We start from the raw sequence: 15,598 nt of genomic DNA, 5'->3' as shown, positions 1-15,598 counted from the left end.
GATCATGGAGTTCCAAATCCACCACTAAACCATGTCCCTGAGCACCACATTATGTGTTTTTTTAACACCTCCAGGAATTCCACCACCATGGGCAGCCTGTTCCAATGCTTGACCACCCTTTCAGGGAAGAAATTTTTCCTAATATCCAACCTCAACCTGCCCTGGCACAACTTGAAGCCATTTTGTCTTGTCCTGTCTCTTGTTACCTGGGAGAAGAGACCGACCCCCACCTGCCTACAGCCTCCTGTCAGGGAGCTGCAGAGAGCAGTAAGGTCCCCCCTGAGCCCCCTCCTCTCCAGGCTGAACAGCCCCAGGTCCCCCAGCTGCTCCTCACCAGACTTGTGCCCCAGACCCTTCACCAGCTGCGTTGCCCCTCTCTGGACACGCTCCAGCCCCTCAACGTCCCTCCTGAAGTGAGGGGCCCAAAGCTGAACCCCGTGTCCGAGGTGCGGCCTCACCAGTGCCCAGTGCAGGGGGACGGTCACTGCCCTGGCCCTGCTGGCCACACTGTTTCAGATACCAGCCAGGACGCTGCTGGCCTTCTGCCCCCCCGGGCACACGGCTGGCTCCTGCCCAGGGCTGTCACCCAGCCCCCCCAGGCCCTTCCCCCCAGGCAGTTCCCAGCCCCCTGCCCCAGCCCGTCACACTGCATGGGGCTGGTGTGACCCAGGGGCAGGACCCGGCACTGAGCCCTGTTGAACCTCCTACAAGTGGCCTCGGCCCATCGGCCCGGCCTGCCCAGCCCCCTCTGCAGAGCCCCCTGCCCTCCCGCAGGTCAGCACTGCCCCCAGCTCGGTGTCACCTGCAAACCGACCGAGGGTGCACTCGGTCCCCTCGTCCAGACCATTGATGAAGACATTAAACAGGGCTGGCCCCAGCACGGAGCCCTGAACAGCACCTGTGACCGGCCGCCAGCAGGATGTAACCCCGTTCCCCACCGCCCTGGGCTCGGCCATCCAGCCGGCTTCTGACCCAGCGCAGAGTGCACCCGCCTGAGCCATGAGCAGCCAGATTCTCCAGGAGAATGCTGTGGGAAATGGTGTCAAAGGCTTTACTAAGGTCCAGGCAGACAACATCCACAGCCTTTCCTCATCCACTAGGCAGGTCACCTTATCATAGACAGAGATCAGGTTAGTCAGGCAGGACCTGCCTTTCATAACCCCACGCTGGCTGGGCCTGATCCCCTGGTTGGCCTGCACATGTCACGTGGTGGCACTCGGGATGTTCTGCTCCATAACCTTCCTGGCACTGAGGTCAGGCTGGCAGGCCTGTTCCTCTTGTTTCAAACATAATTAAAGCAAAAGCCAAGGACTGGATAACAGATTAACTTCCTTACAGATATGTGTGCACTTTCATACGGTCACAGAAATCCCCCAACAAATTCAACAATGATCTTTCGTATTCATTTTTCTAAGTCTCAAGTGGAAAAACCGTAACCTCAAATGCTCCCCAAATGAGGATTTCTTTGTCTGCTATGGTAAGCCTCAATCAAATAGTTTGAGCCCTAATTTTCTCCTTTCAGCTGGGCAACACCATCAGCTACAACCCTCACTGGGTCAGCGCTCTGAGAAAAGCTCAGTCTCCTGGGCAGTAAATCCTGTGTCTGAGTTTGAATGGCTGAAAGGGCATCACTCTTAATTACATGAACATATGAAACTTACTGTACCTTTCAGCAATTTCCTGACACATGTTTCTGTCAAATGCAAGACTCCGTTATCAATATAGTGCAGGAGGGTGTGCAGAGGGAGACATCGAACACCAAGCCCCAAGTGCAGAGTGTGAAAACCTACGAAAGAGAGAGAAACTTGTTTGGTACAACTACTCGGTGGTTTTTTTCTAAGTCCCTATTAGAGACTGGCATTATTCTAGCTAAAGCCAACACTCTCCTTAACTTCTGTTTCTAGTTGGTGAGGGAATTAGTTTATCAAAAATAACGTAGTCTTATTGAGGCATCCTTTAAGTCCTCTGAAGTACAATCCTGTCACAAAGCAGAAAGAAAGCCAACACAACTGAAAACAGTAATTATAGTCATACACGGTCATTGAACATCTCCACGCTGTTGCTCTATATCTGAATTCTTCTATTAAATTGTCTTTTTTTCTCCCTCTTTCCTCCTCTAATTAATCAAAACCTGGGGCCTCATCACCCTCAGTGCTTGCCACCCACACATTTGCACACAGTGTTAAGCCTCCAATTTCTTACTTAACATCAGCCAGATGATGGTCTTGTTATCACGTGATGCCATTATGTGGCAGCATTTGCGCCCACACAGCGTAAGTTTGAGGGACTACCTCATACCAAAACCAGTTTCAAAGACTGAAGACAGATCAGGAAATAATAACTAGTAAGATTCAAACAGAACCAGAAAACATTAAGAAGTCTTTCACTAGCAAAAATAAGCGAGTGATTTGAAAAGACTAAGCAATTACGAGGAGCTCTAGGAAATAAAAGTCTACTATCAAGAAAAGCTCTTCCATCCAGTCTAGAGCCAACAATTTCAGGATAAAATTGAAAAATATTAGCAGGGCAACAGCATAGGGAAAACCACTCTTTTTTCGCTCCAGAATAGGATTTTCACTTGTAGACTTTGACACTAAAGTCCAGTTGTCTAAGAAAAATATACAAATGAAAGCAGTCTAAATCTTAGTCCTAAGCTAAGACGGTGCCCAAACATTCCACTGGAAGCTGAAAAGAGAACTAATCTTCCAACTTGTTGTCTCTATTTGTAGTAACTATTCAGTTTTCTTCATTTCACTTGTACATGTTTATGGAGGGTCTTCCCTTCTCTATCTTGAGTAGATTTCAATACTGCCAAAGCTAGCTTGGCACATGTGCTGCAACTGCTGCTCTTCTGGGAGAAATTCATAGCATTGCTCTCCCCACTTACGATTAAAACAGCAGAACATAGGACTTACCAGGAGGTAAAGGCATACACATGCCATTTGCAGCTTCCAGAATCCGACTCATGATGTGGAACACTGCAAACTCTCCTGCACTTCCTCTCTCGTCACTGTATTTAACAAAAGTAGCACCATATTAGGAACCTGAGATGCCCCCACGCTCCTGAAGATACAGTCAGTCTGTTGTACTACATATGCACTGAATGCCTGCGTTCTGGGTGAACTGCAGTGGGATGCTATCTTATTTATTTAGTTGACTGTCATCTAACAGCACTAGCTGTTCGATGTTTAACACCCAAAGTCTTCATCGTGTCCCCTTTCTCACTCCCCCACTACTCCTTATTTACAAGTCTCTCAGCAGTACCCGGTATCAAGAGCAAAAGGTGAAATAATATGAGGGCTGGCATAACTGACCTGGCTTTATCGGTGTTTAACACCCACTACCCCGGCTTAAGACCACTATGAACTCAGCAACTTCAACTCCAGCCATAAAACTGCCTATATGATCAATATTCATGGTGGCTTAGAGAGGGCCGGCAGGATCATTAAAGTAGGAGTACATGACAGTCACATTGACATCCACAGTAGAGGAAGCACTGACTGTTCAAGTGAGTAGTAGTGCTGAAGACCAAAATTATTATGCCCATAATTTAAACGGCAGGCTGAAAACTTTAACAAATGACTTGCTCACAAGCAGAAGACGCAGGAATGAAGCTGGTATCTCCTCCAAACTTCTTTCATTATTCGATGTACCAGATTCAGCTAAAACAAGAAAGAAAAGACTGAATATTTCTAGCAGCCTGTATACAGCAGGTCCTTGGCCTTCATTCATTTCATACAGTTACATTTCAAACTTCTCGTGAGACTCCTACTAAGACTTCAGTATTTATCGTTTTTCCTAGGGGCTTAAAATGCGAAACCAATTAAAATTTGAATTGTAGCTCAACTGCCCTATTTCAGAAGTTTAAAGTAAGTGCTTCTTCAAAGTATTGTGCAAGACATACAGCATCTTAACACATTGTACTTCTTGAGGATCAGCTGATCTCACAGCCCTGCATCAAATTCTCAAAGATCTATTTGCCATGAAAGCAAAAACTGCACGTACAAGCGGCTGAGCATTTGGCAAGGAAAGGTCCTGAGGGCCCAGACACAACTGGGTGACGCTGAAGACAGCAGAATACTCAGTTTGCTGAGAAAATCTGTAGGAAGAATCACAGATCTAGCCCTTGCAAGGAGTAAAGATGAGACAAACAAATGCTTCTCTTTCTCCATTGAGTTTCCTTTTTGTCCGTAGTGAAGTAAAACAATGCCTTGGCCTACACTGTTGCTTCTTTCTGCTCCCAGACTGACCTCCAGTACAGCCTATCAGCATACGAAAGACACAAACCCTCTTCTCACTTGGGCCTTCTAAGCCTCTGCAGCTGAAAGAGAGAACCATACATGCAAGTGTTGAAATAGCTTCCTCTAGCTAGCCCCTCACAGCTGTCACGTGTAACTGCTTCCATATCTCAGCAGCAGTATGGAGACACTTCCTCTAAACCTTCTATCTCTGGGCCTCAAAGTACAGTGATCAATCAATCCCAGGAAACTCTCAGGAAGCAAGTCTGACCCCTGTTTTGCAGAGAGGTGTCACGTGAAGTTACGAACCCTTTCCCCTCTCCAAGATGGCCAGAATCCAGGAATCCTTTTTCCCCAGTCTTCTCTTCATAGGCTTTGCTCTCTCTGACCTCTAATTTGTCACAGGCTCCAAGCAAGAGAAAAACAGGACACACGGGAGAGGTTCATACGCAACGGCCAGAACAGGAATACTGATCTTCAGTAATGCTCCTGCGTGCTCTCCTCTGTACCTCGGCCAGAGAGCTCTACAAGGTAGCACCTTCTCCTGCCACCACTCCAGCCTTGCACAGCTACCTGAGGCAGAATAACCACCTAATGCTTTCCATCTTCAGACTTTCTGGATGCAGTGGAAAGCTCCACTTTAACCTCTCTGGAGAATGGCAGGTTTTCTCCACTCATTTTCCAGGAAATGAATGATTTCCAGTTTTTAGAGAAGGGTCACAAGAACTGCACCTGCTGCTGGAATGACTTTCATCTCTGGCCAGCACACGGGGTGCAGCTAAGGCCTCTGTATTGGAAGCTACATCTGGATCTGAAGATCAGCATTGAGGTGAAGGGAAGGTTCTTACAAACTCCAAAATCACCTATTATTGTTTGTGCAACAAGAATTGTTTTCACAGGTATGATACTCTGGAATTCCCTGCTTAACAATACAGCAAACTGCTGCTTTCCCAGCATGTAGAAAGATAACAACTTAAGTCATAGTCAACCTAGCTATCACGACATATTTAAATCTTAAATACATACATGCTTGTGACATGACACCCTCACCACCAGCACTACTCACTTTGAAGATCAGCATCTACCATCTATGATGGGCACTGTAGAAAATATATGCACAAAGAGAAGCCGTGTCTCAAACTTTTTTCAGTACATAAGATACAGGATAACGTGCATGACAAAGGAAACGTTTCGGTTTTGTAAGAGGGAGTACACAGCAGCTTCCTCTCCAAGGCTAGCACCGGGCCTCTGGAGGAACTAAGTTAAAGGCCAAACCCATATCTTCATGGCAAAGCTATTTTTCATTTCGTTCAAAGATGTACAATATGAGATTTTTTCTGGACAAGCATCAGAAGCCATTCACCTCTGAGTGCTCTGAACTAACGAGAGAACATATGATCGACCGTAAGACAGTGCACGCAGTAGGGTCTAGGCTCACATTTGCAAAGCATCCTGCTGTCTTGAAACACATACATTTCCAGGCAACAGTGCTGAGTAGACCGAAGTTCCACTAAACTAATTTGGAACCACAAGTGCTCAGCTCCTGTGGCTGTGTCTATGGGAAAGACATGAAAGCAGCCAAAGATGGGGTGGAAAAAATAAAAAAAAAGGAGCAAAGAAGAAAAGGGAGTATGACAAGGTCTTGCTGTCTTCCAGATCTCCTCCTGTGTGCAGGGGATATGAGGCAGTCACCCTCCTTCTGAGGAAACTCAAATCCAAATGGTGTCTGGCTTCTATTCCTCTGCAGTTGAGACCGCATCAGATGATAGCTCCCACAGACATCAGCAAAAAAAGGTGCAGCCACAGCAGCGACTTCCAGAGAATTTCAACATTTTATTCTGGTCTGCCTCTCCCATGCCACAGGCCGGCTGTTCACTCAGCCTCCCCTTGCGCTTACTGTCAGGGCAGCAAATGTCATGCTGTCTCTCTAAGTTATTTTCCCCCTTCCCTGTCCCACTGAAATGAAAATAGTAAGAGAAACAAATACAGAGCAAAGCTAAGATAAAGCGATTGCAGGGGAGAGAGAGAATATGGACATACAAACAACTGCTGCAGATGGCATGTGGACTGCTAACAGGCATCCTCAGGCTCTGCAGACCTCCTCGGCAGGCAAGGCCATTCCCACTGAGACATTTCATTTACGCTTCCCCACGTTACTTCTCTGTATACACACACACAGAGCTCTCTGACAGCAGTCAGGCACTAGTCTGTTGGTTTATGAGAAACTGTCAATGCTCCCATGCCTTGGCTATTTTGACTTCAGCTGCAATTGATGTATATAGTTGCTACACCACAGAGTCCTAGTCTCAGCTGCTCCTTTGCTCCTGAACATAATAAGAACATGTTTTATGAAAGCAAACAGACAAGCAAATAATTTCAAGTCTCTTCCTGTTTCATTAGTTTCAGTAGCTCAGCTACATGCTGCTTCTACAGAAAACTGTTAGAAGAATCAAAACAAATTATTCCCCTGAAGAACTTCCAAACATTTAGGATATAGAAAGGTTTAATATGTATGAGTTTCTGATTAGGATGAGGGGAAATCCAAGCCTAATCATTAAATAATTTCTAACGATTTCCAAACAGCACCCAAGATAAGCCAGCCAGAGGGCAGAAGCAATTTTCAGATGTACTGTGTTTTTTTATGGTAGCTTTCCTAAGAATGAGAAGTCTGTAAATTGAGTTGAGAGAATTCTTACTTTCAGTGAGATTAAAAAAAAAATTATCCTGAGAGCCTGCTGACAGGGAGTGCTAAGATTTGTTTTGATTGTAAGATTTAGCCTACAACTATTTAGTCTTGCAGACCAAGGCTGCATAGGTGTTCTCATATTTTTTATTTTTGTTTATATTAAGAATGAACAAATGATAACTGGAAAACAAATGAAAGGAGAATAAACATTCCATCTGTGCTTTTTTCCAGCACTATTTTCAGGTACAAAGCTTTGGTTCATGCTGTACTGTCCCTATTTTAATCAGCCACTAGTTTTTCTTTCTTTCCTGTAAAGACAAAGAAAACACACTGCAGAATTTGTCGAGCTATAGAGCGAGGCCTGAATAGAAAATTCAGTATCCTCAGTGGAAGCTGCAGCAGTTCAGAGAACACTGTGACACTGACAGCACAACCAATTTGCACAGGACTTCCCCAAAAAGATGCAGGCATCCGTTGCCACAAGAAAGCTTCCTGAGACTTTCACCCCTAGAAAACAGCACTTCGGGAGTTTCTACCGAACACTGTGGCAGGGCTAGGATGAAAGACAGAAAAATAAGAATTTGAAAAGCAAGTTTTCACTGTAGTTTACATTGATTTCTTCATGCAAAACTCCTGTCTCCTGTTACAAAATGCCTATCTAAGTCAGTATGTAGGAGTAGCAACGATTTACTCTCATGTCATACTGGAGTGAAATCTTTCTTTCTTAATTTGTATTTCCCTGATGGCACTTCCATTATTCAAGACAGGCAGCAATGTATTCTACAGGAAACAAAATGTATCTAAAGAACATTCTTTCAACTTTCAGTAAGCGTTCGCATTTTCAGTTCTGGGAGCGGACCATATTTGTACAAGCTGCAAAGGGAAATGTTTCTTCTGTATTCTGAGTGACCAATACAACTCTCTTTAATATCATGTAAGTATTATTACTTCCTTTATCAATATATACAATATTAAACAGCAAAATATGGTTAAACATCTTAAAAACAATCCCCTCCCATCAAATATATGCTATATATCCACACAGTACATACCCAAGACTCTACCCTCCAAAACACACTTGCTCACAATAGTGACTATGAAATCAAACTAACCAGGTTTGCAACGTAATCCAAAACTATTTGGTCAATCTTCTTTTTTCCTACATACTGTAGATGTCTCATAAGGTGATCCTTTAGCTGAGCAACCATCTAGAAAAAAAAAGCCAACAATTCAGTGACCTTGGGCATCTTCAAAAAGATGCAAAAGCTCCAGCAGATGCAGGGCCGGATCAACAGGTATTAGCACAACAAAGCATTTCCCTGTTCAAAATGTCCAGTTCAGAGCAAGACCCCAAGCTACCATACAATCTCGCCAAATTCAACAGCAGGTATGAATAGTCAAAATGGCTACTTGGTGCAAATTCAGCAAAATGAGTGCTAAGTTAACTTTCAGTGACATTGAAGAGAAAAATCTTACAGTTCTTTCACCTCTGGGTCAGGCCAAGTGAACAGGGTAAAAGAGGGACTGTAAGATAAATACTTATATTCTCAGGATTCAATGTTCATTACACACAAATAAACCTGAGGGATTTTATGATAGAGAAAACTAGCACAAGCAGAGTTTGTGGCAGTAGCCAAGAACCTGAGAACCAAAGTGATTAATGGCAACTTCAGGTTAAACATTAATTGTGAAGTCTTTAAAATCAGGTGTTTGTTATCATACCATCCATGCCACTCCCTACCCTCTCCTTCCCGAAACATCCTCTGACCTCATGTAGCTTTAGATTGCAACACAAGTCCATGCTGGTTCATTGCTGAGAACTACTAGGAAGCATTGATTTGTTTCAAAGCTCAGAGTAAAACTGAGGCAAATAAAAATCTCTGCTCAAGTTTACAAATCGATTAATCTCAATGTGTCAGGACAGCAACATAGCTAATTAGGAAAGTACAGACAAAGGACAGCAGTGACCTGCTTTTTGGATCTGTCTGAATAAACTGTAAGGAAGGAAACTTCAGAGAACGAGAGGCAGAATTCGGAAACAAGGGGACAAGACTGCAAAGAATGAAAATCTGCCTTAGATTTGGACAGACAGGAGTGTTGATACGCTTTTCACAAATGCAGTGCTGAGATCTGCCAGTACAGGGTGAACAGTTTCATTTAGTTTTAAAAGTAAGAGAACAAGAGATAAGCGAAGATGTGTATTTAGAAAGAGGGAGGACAGGTACAGATTTGAGATGGGATTTATTACCCAAAAGCACAAGGATGGTAGATCTTTTAGGGAGATCATCAGTGAAAACAATGCAAAAGAGGAAGGGACCTCAGAATAGCCACAGCAGTCCAAAAGGTGAGGTAGAAGGAAAAGACGACAGTAAACAAGGTGTGAAATTGAGAAGCAAGAAGATCCATGATTTTCAATTTGAGGAAAGCAGCGGGTGGGGAATTCACTTACACATGTTTTATGGTGTAAAGTAATCCAAAAACAACTGACAGATTACAATGAACTCCAGGAGGATGGAACAACAGTTCCTAGCCAAAGGTAAGTTGTATTGGGATAAAGCATTTTGACCAATCAACCTTCCACTGCTCTTTTTCCCCTATGCCTTATGATATCACGAGTTGTTAAGATGATATCATGACTATGAACTCTAAAAGTTAGGCAAGATCACGTTTGTCCCATAGCTACTCTGAGCGAGCTTCCACTCAGCACTGAAACTTATAAGCTTACTCTTCACATTTGTTGAGGCTGTGCGTCCTCTAGTGCACACTGTGACAAAAGCACATACCAGTCCCATTAGTAATTGCTGCTGATAATCCTCTTCTTGAAAGAGAGGTACTAGCCTTTCCTCTGAGGAGAAAAAAAAAAAAAAAAAAAAAAGCAAGAATCATTCAAGGATATGACACTATTGATGAGACTTCAACCAGCTTCAAAACTATTCAGAAATATACACAAACAAACAGAAGTCGTGGTTTGATCTACTCACCTACAGAATAAGATAGCAAAGAATCAAGGACTGCGTAAGAGGGAAATGAGGAATGGAAAATAACTGGGTGTCTGCCATCTTCTCCCTCAAGCGCTTAACACAGGGGAACACAAGCCTGTCACGCCCCTTTCACAGTTCATTTGTGTTACTCTTTTCTTTGATATTTAAGTAAGAGTTATCACACAGCGTCATGGTAACACATATGCAATATGTGGCAAAACTCTGGCAAATGCATACGCTATTTAGATCTTGTCATTTACAAACAAACAAGCTAGAACAGCTGCATGGGTTTTCCATGGAAACGGCTAGACAGAAAGTAAATACGCCACAGAATCACCTCCTACTTTCCTGGTTCTCTCCCATGGCCTGGTTGCTTCTGTTATTCAGATATGCAGACCACTATTTAAAAGAACACAACTTGTCTAACTAAAATGGAAGGAGGTTATAGTATCTACTGAAATTTAACACCCTGTATTTCCTAATCGGTGCTTTTTGTCTACCAACAGCAACGGAAGAAAAACAATCTCCTATTTCATCAGGTAGCATAAAATCAAGTCAGCATTTTACAGACCCAAGCGCTAAATTTTTACGAAGTTATTTCCAGCCATCTTTTCTCATCTTGAAATGTATTTACTCCATCAGTTAGCACCACAAAGGCCTGTGTCGCTTGATTTTTAAAGGACCTGAAGAAAAATCTACAGGGAAGATACACTACATAGATGTTTGTTACTAGCTGGCTGCTATCTAGAAATTCTCTAGTAACAGTTAAACACCTGACTTGTTTATTAATAAGTCCTTTGGGAAAACATGAACCTGAGGGTTGAAAAGTTGATACAAGGTCCCTCAAAGTCAGAGCGTGTAGCAATAACCAGCAGTGCTGAGGACGGCTGGTGTTAGAGGCTGGAAATGAATGCACTGAAACTTCTTCATAATAAAAGCAGCGAGCAGCACTTTCATCAGCATCACTTCACAGCCCACAGTGGCAGGGCACATAGAAGGCACTGATGTGTGAACAGCAAGAATGTAATTTACTACTAAATTCTGTTTTACTTGTTTGTGACAGAGGAACTGAGCATCACAGAATCTCAGCTGTTCCTGGCCTAGGGAAATTCATCACATCTGCTTTCTCTACACCCTGATTTTTTTCACCAGCCATAACCCTCCTACACTGAGGAGTTCCACAGGCAGCTGTAAGTGGCTAAGACTCAACAGTAACAAGGCCTCATTGGTATTCTGCTCCAGGAGAAAAATCCTGAAGAAAAAATCCTTAAGCAGACAAAGGTTTACTTCTCATTTTGTTAGACTAAATATGAAATAGGAAGTTTATTTTCAAGAGTTTCCTAGTCAGTATATGATCCTACCACTACTATCAGACAGAAAGTTTTCCTCTAATTTAATAGCCACTCATCTTAATGCCTCAAACTCTTCAATGCTGAAAACACACACAGCAATTATTTTTTAGCCAACAACAACTAGATGGAAATATTCTAATAAACTAATTTAAAAAAATTATTTCAGCTAGGGCTTACATCAATACAAGTTTTACTTACCAGAGTCCCAAGCGTCCAGATGAGAAAGCACCCTGAAGTTTGAAACAAAAATCAGCTTGTTTCATATGCATTACTCTGAAGGATTTCATATGGACATTAAAAAGCTTAAATAACCCTTTGATCTCTGAAAGGCGGCTAAAGAAATCCAAGAAATGTGACTACATTTATTAAAGATATTAAATAGCATTAAAACCCCTTCTATCTATCTATGTTGCATAAGATTAACTCTTCACATCTACCATAAATTCTCTAGCTCTAGAGGCCTGGGTATTTCAGATCATGCTGTAGTGATTACAAGGATTCCAACAACTGATTTTCAGCTGGATTAATCTTCTTTAAAGCAAGATATCTAATCAGATACCTAATCAACTACTTAAATGGCATGTTAACTCCTTCAACATACTTCAACAAAACAAGAAAGGGTAAATATAATAGAAAGCTGTACCTACTTTTTGGCATTTTCAAAAATATTCCTCAAACACGCTGTGGTGGTTCTGTCCTCTCTCTGGTTTGTAAACAAACAAAAAACCCCAAATGAACAAAGCAGAAGGACAATAAAATACTCCCTGATAGAACACAGATGAGAAATGAAGCTGGTCTTCCCTCTGAATTGAAATGATGTACAGTGGGGCTTCAACCCACCTTCCAACTACCCATGCTCACAGGCACTCACACACATCTAACCTACATGGCAATACAGGTATGTGCAAGCTCTGCTTTTGTTTAGTTTCTCACCTTTTAACCTCTTTTTTATTTATTCTCTATTTTAACAGAGGAAGACTTACAGGCAATCACCTTTTACGTAAAATGACTGCAATTCTTTGCACTTCTCATAATCAGATACCCATTTCTTTACCCTCAAAATAAAAAAAGCCAGCTCTTCTGTGCTTGGCTTAAAAACATCCACTTCAGAGGCAGCTCTGGAGACTGTTTCAGCACATGCACATTTACCTCTTCCGAAAGGTTACGCCACTCCCTCCTGAGCACATTACTGCGGTAATGCAACTGTGGCTCTGCATACTTGACACTCTCCAAGTTTGAGTTGAGTTTCTCCCAGAAGCCTCTGGAGTTTTGGAACTGCAAAATATTGCAGGGAAAGCATGAATACAGGCTGCAAAATACCTCATCACTCTCCCACTAAGTAATTGGAAAGAACTGTGATTAATGTCGCTTTGTAACAATCTAAGTGAAAAAATGTTAAAAAAGTTATGCTGGTTTTGCCCGGTACTTTATTTCCTTGATTTGACGGCAGGGGTAGCACTTACTTAAACTTGAGGTCAAGATTTGGTGCCTGTATTGCAGATACTTTGCCACCTTTGGATCCTTAAGTCACTGGGAAGAAATGAGCACTGCTAGGTCGTAATCCAGCTGACCTATTCCTCGTGTTTGGGCTGGGAAGAACTGCACCACAGACTACAGTGATTATTGTCTAGAGTACCGCTGACTGTAAAAGGAGCCTCAGGCAACCAACTTAGATGTAAATGTCTACACTTGGCCAAATAAATCCCATTCCTAGCTTCCAGCAGTTCTAAACAGAGGAACACCCCCACGACCCCGGCAGCTGCAGGCTGCCACTATTTTCAAGCTACATTAATACTACATTGCAAACATCCACCTACCAGCCCTCAAGTAACAGTGCCTCATCCCAGTAAAGAAACAAAATCCAAACATTTCCATAGCAATTCTAAAGCCTTCAACTCTAACGCTGCAACTAATCGAAACTCTGCTGTGAACAGACAGGAGGAAAAAAAACCAAACAAATACACACTCGTTTCCTGAGCTAGTTCTTGGACTAAGTATAAAGATTTGAAGCTGCTGTTTATAAATGGGGGTGATATGATCATTGCTGAGGAAGAGATGAGATTAAGGCAATTCTTTTGGGCAATTTTGAAAAACAGATGGTACTATCTGTTCTTGCTCCTCTTCACATACGTTTGTCTCCCAACAGACACTACAGTATTGCCATTCCAAGGAAGGGAAGCATGAGTTCACACTATTCCTCCATCTTGCATTAACACACTGGATTTTGCTCTCTCCTCCCTACTTTTCTACAATGACAATAACTTTAGAAGAAAAGTTCAGAAGTCCTTAAAACCACTTCCTACTGTCAACTACAATTTGTCAAGGAAAATAAATTGCAAAGACTCCATCCTGCCAGACACTTCCCTCTTGCTGCCAGTGCTGGTTGCCACTTCATTGTTGTAGCTGCAGCAGAGAAAAATAAACCTAATTTTTGCTTCACGTTAGTTACATTTAGCAGCTGGAAACTAGGAGTGCATATAGCACCGTATGTTCACTCTGCTGAAGCTAACTAACAAGATCTACAACCTACTACTACAGGATGTTGCCTAAATGTTACCAATATGAACTCAGAGAAAAGTCAAGAATATAGCATAAAGGTATCGTCTAATGACCGACTTATGCAACCGCGACAGCACCACCACTTGTAAAACTGCGCTCAGGCCACACTGGATTTTGTTTGATGTGTAGCAGGGGGAAAGCAATACAGCAAGTTTCTTTCAAATATTAAATCTGTAACAGGAAATGGTAGACTTCAGAATTAAAAGCAGACACCGCTGAAAACCTGCACTGTATTAGATCTCTTTAAAAAGTCTAATGTTTCAAATAAAGGATTATTTTAATTCTGTTATTTCTTGAGAATCATCAGGACAAGGACTAGAAAGAGAAGGCTTCTTTGTCTTAGGTGGTGTTTATTTTGCAGACGTTTCTACAGAGAGTCAGGAATTAATACCTAAGCATGAACACCTAAAAAGACGTTGTATTACCAGAAGTCAAAGCAAGGCCTTGCCAGGTTGCAATCCACGAAAAGCTCTCATGAAGCCCTTCCTAAGCAGTGGTTTTTGAAGTGAAGAGCTCTCTGCTACACCCCTCTGAAAGGATGCTGGGTGACAATGACCTTTAAGAGGTGCATCCTCTCTGGCGGAACTGTAGCACTGCGTCTTCCTGGTAGCGAAGGTATTCAGAGCTGTGTAACTGGCTATGTAGCTGTACAGGCAGCTACTCCCTGAGCATCACTCTTCACCCCAGCGGCTCAGCTCAGCATGAGGAGAGGCTGCCTTTTCCCATGCTGACCTCTCCGACAACTGCTTGCACTACACATTTTCACTCTTCTTTTGGACCTCCTCCTGTTTTCTTCCCTTCCTCTCCCTGCCCTTCCTTCTCCCCTTCTGATCAAGCCTGTTTGTACCCTTTCAAGTTTGGATTCTGTGTTTAAAAAGGAAAAAAAATAAATCAGACTTATTAATGGCAATCCTTATGTAAAGCTTTTTGACAGTTGGACTGACTGCTCCCCCTTTCTCACAAACTCTCTCAGTATCTCTTACTGAACACTGATTTAGTTATAAAAATACACCCGTTACCCAAATAGCACATTTTTTTTGTGAATATGGACGTAGCCCTTCCAAAAGCTGTCAGCAATTCATGGGCTTGAGAACTCCAAAAAGCTTCTCAAAGCAACAACTAACCATTATTTCTGTGAAATGCTATAAATCTTTGCAAAAGAAATACTACTTGCAGGACCAAATTTGTCACCAGGGTCTGACCTGTGATGCTAACAACATCCACCAACCGACCACTTGAACTCGAGCCATGGTGGGTTTGTGTCACTGGAGTGGTACAAAGCAGCCAAAGCACTAAACCTTACCCTGTGTATTATCATCTTTGTCCTCACTGAAGAGTCACAGCAATTTGCAGACAAAAGTAGCAGGAAATATTTGTCTTTAGTTCAACTCTGACCTTTTCAATCTGTTTAGGTTTCAGACAGAAATAGGAAATGAGTTCCACAATCAGGAAGTATAGCTGCTAAAGGCATTTGCCCTCACGGGCTTCAGGTTCAATCTCAGCAAATTAAAGGCCTGCTAACTCTGACCTCAGTGAATTACAGGGATTATCTTGCAACAAATTTTCTCAAGATCTGATTTTCCCAGGTGTCCCAGTTCTCAGGGCAGACTTCCCAAGCAAAGCATGCAAAGCCTGATTCCCCGACAGCAGTCATGTGAGTCTGTAGCAGCACAGCTGTGATGCATTGTTGCAGAGTGAGGGAGCAGTGGGTAATTTCGCTGATTTTAGAAGATTTTGTGAACAGTGAAGCTTTATGAGCTAATTATAAGCACTGGGGAGGAA

The 15,598-nt window shown here is 42.7% G+C and overlaps 1 protein-coding gene across 3 annotated transcripts in view; it reads right to left on the bottom strand.

Annotated features, from left to right (window-relative positions):
* GSAP (gamma-secretase activating protein) overlaps window positions 1-15,598 on the bottom strand; it is a 49,914-nt gene that overhangs the window by 5,447 nt on the left and 28,869 nt on the right. For all 3 annotated transcript variants that reach the window (XM_080391916.1, XM_080391917.1, XM_080391918.1), the window contains exons 20-27: window positions 12,407-12,532; window positions 11,905-11,960; window positions 11,456-11,487; window positions 9,708-9,769; window positions 8,037-8,132; window positions 3,592-3,662; window positions 2,916-3,010; window positions 1,667-1,786 (exon numbers count right to left, since the gene is read on the bottom strand). In XM_080391916.1, coding sequence (XP_080248042.1) covers window positions 1,667-1,786; window positions 2,916-3,010; window positions 3,592-3,662; window positions 8,037-8,132; window positions 9,708-9,769; window positions 11,456-11,487; window positions 11,905-11,960; window positions 12,407-12,532 — 658 coding nt within the window. The remainder of the gene's footprint in view (window positions 1-1,666; window positions 1,787-2,915; window positions 3,011-3,591; window positions 3,663-8,036; window positions 8,133-9,707; window positions 9,770-11,455; window positions 11,488-11,904; window positions 11,961-12,406; window positions 12,533-15,598) is intronic.

The sequence above is a fragment of the Falco punctatus genome (genome assembly GCF_963210335.1).
Source record: "Falco punctatus genome assembly, chromosome: 6".
NCBI lineage: Eukaryota > Metazoa > Chordata > Aves > Falconiformes > Falconidae > Falco > Falco punctatus.
This window is presented reverse-complemented; position numbering and strand designations above follow the sequence as displayed.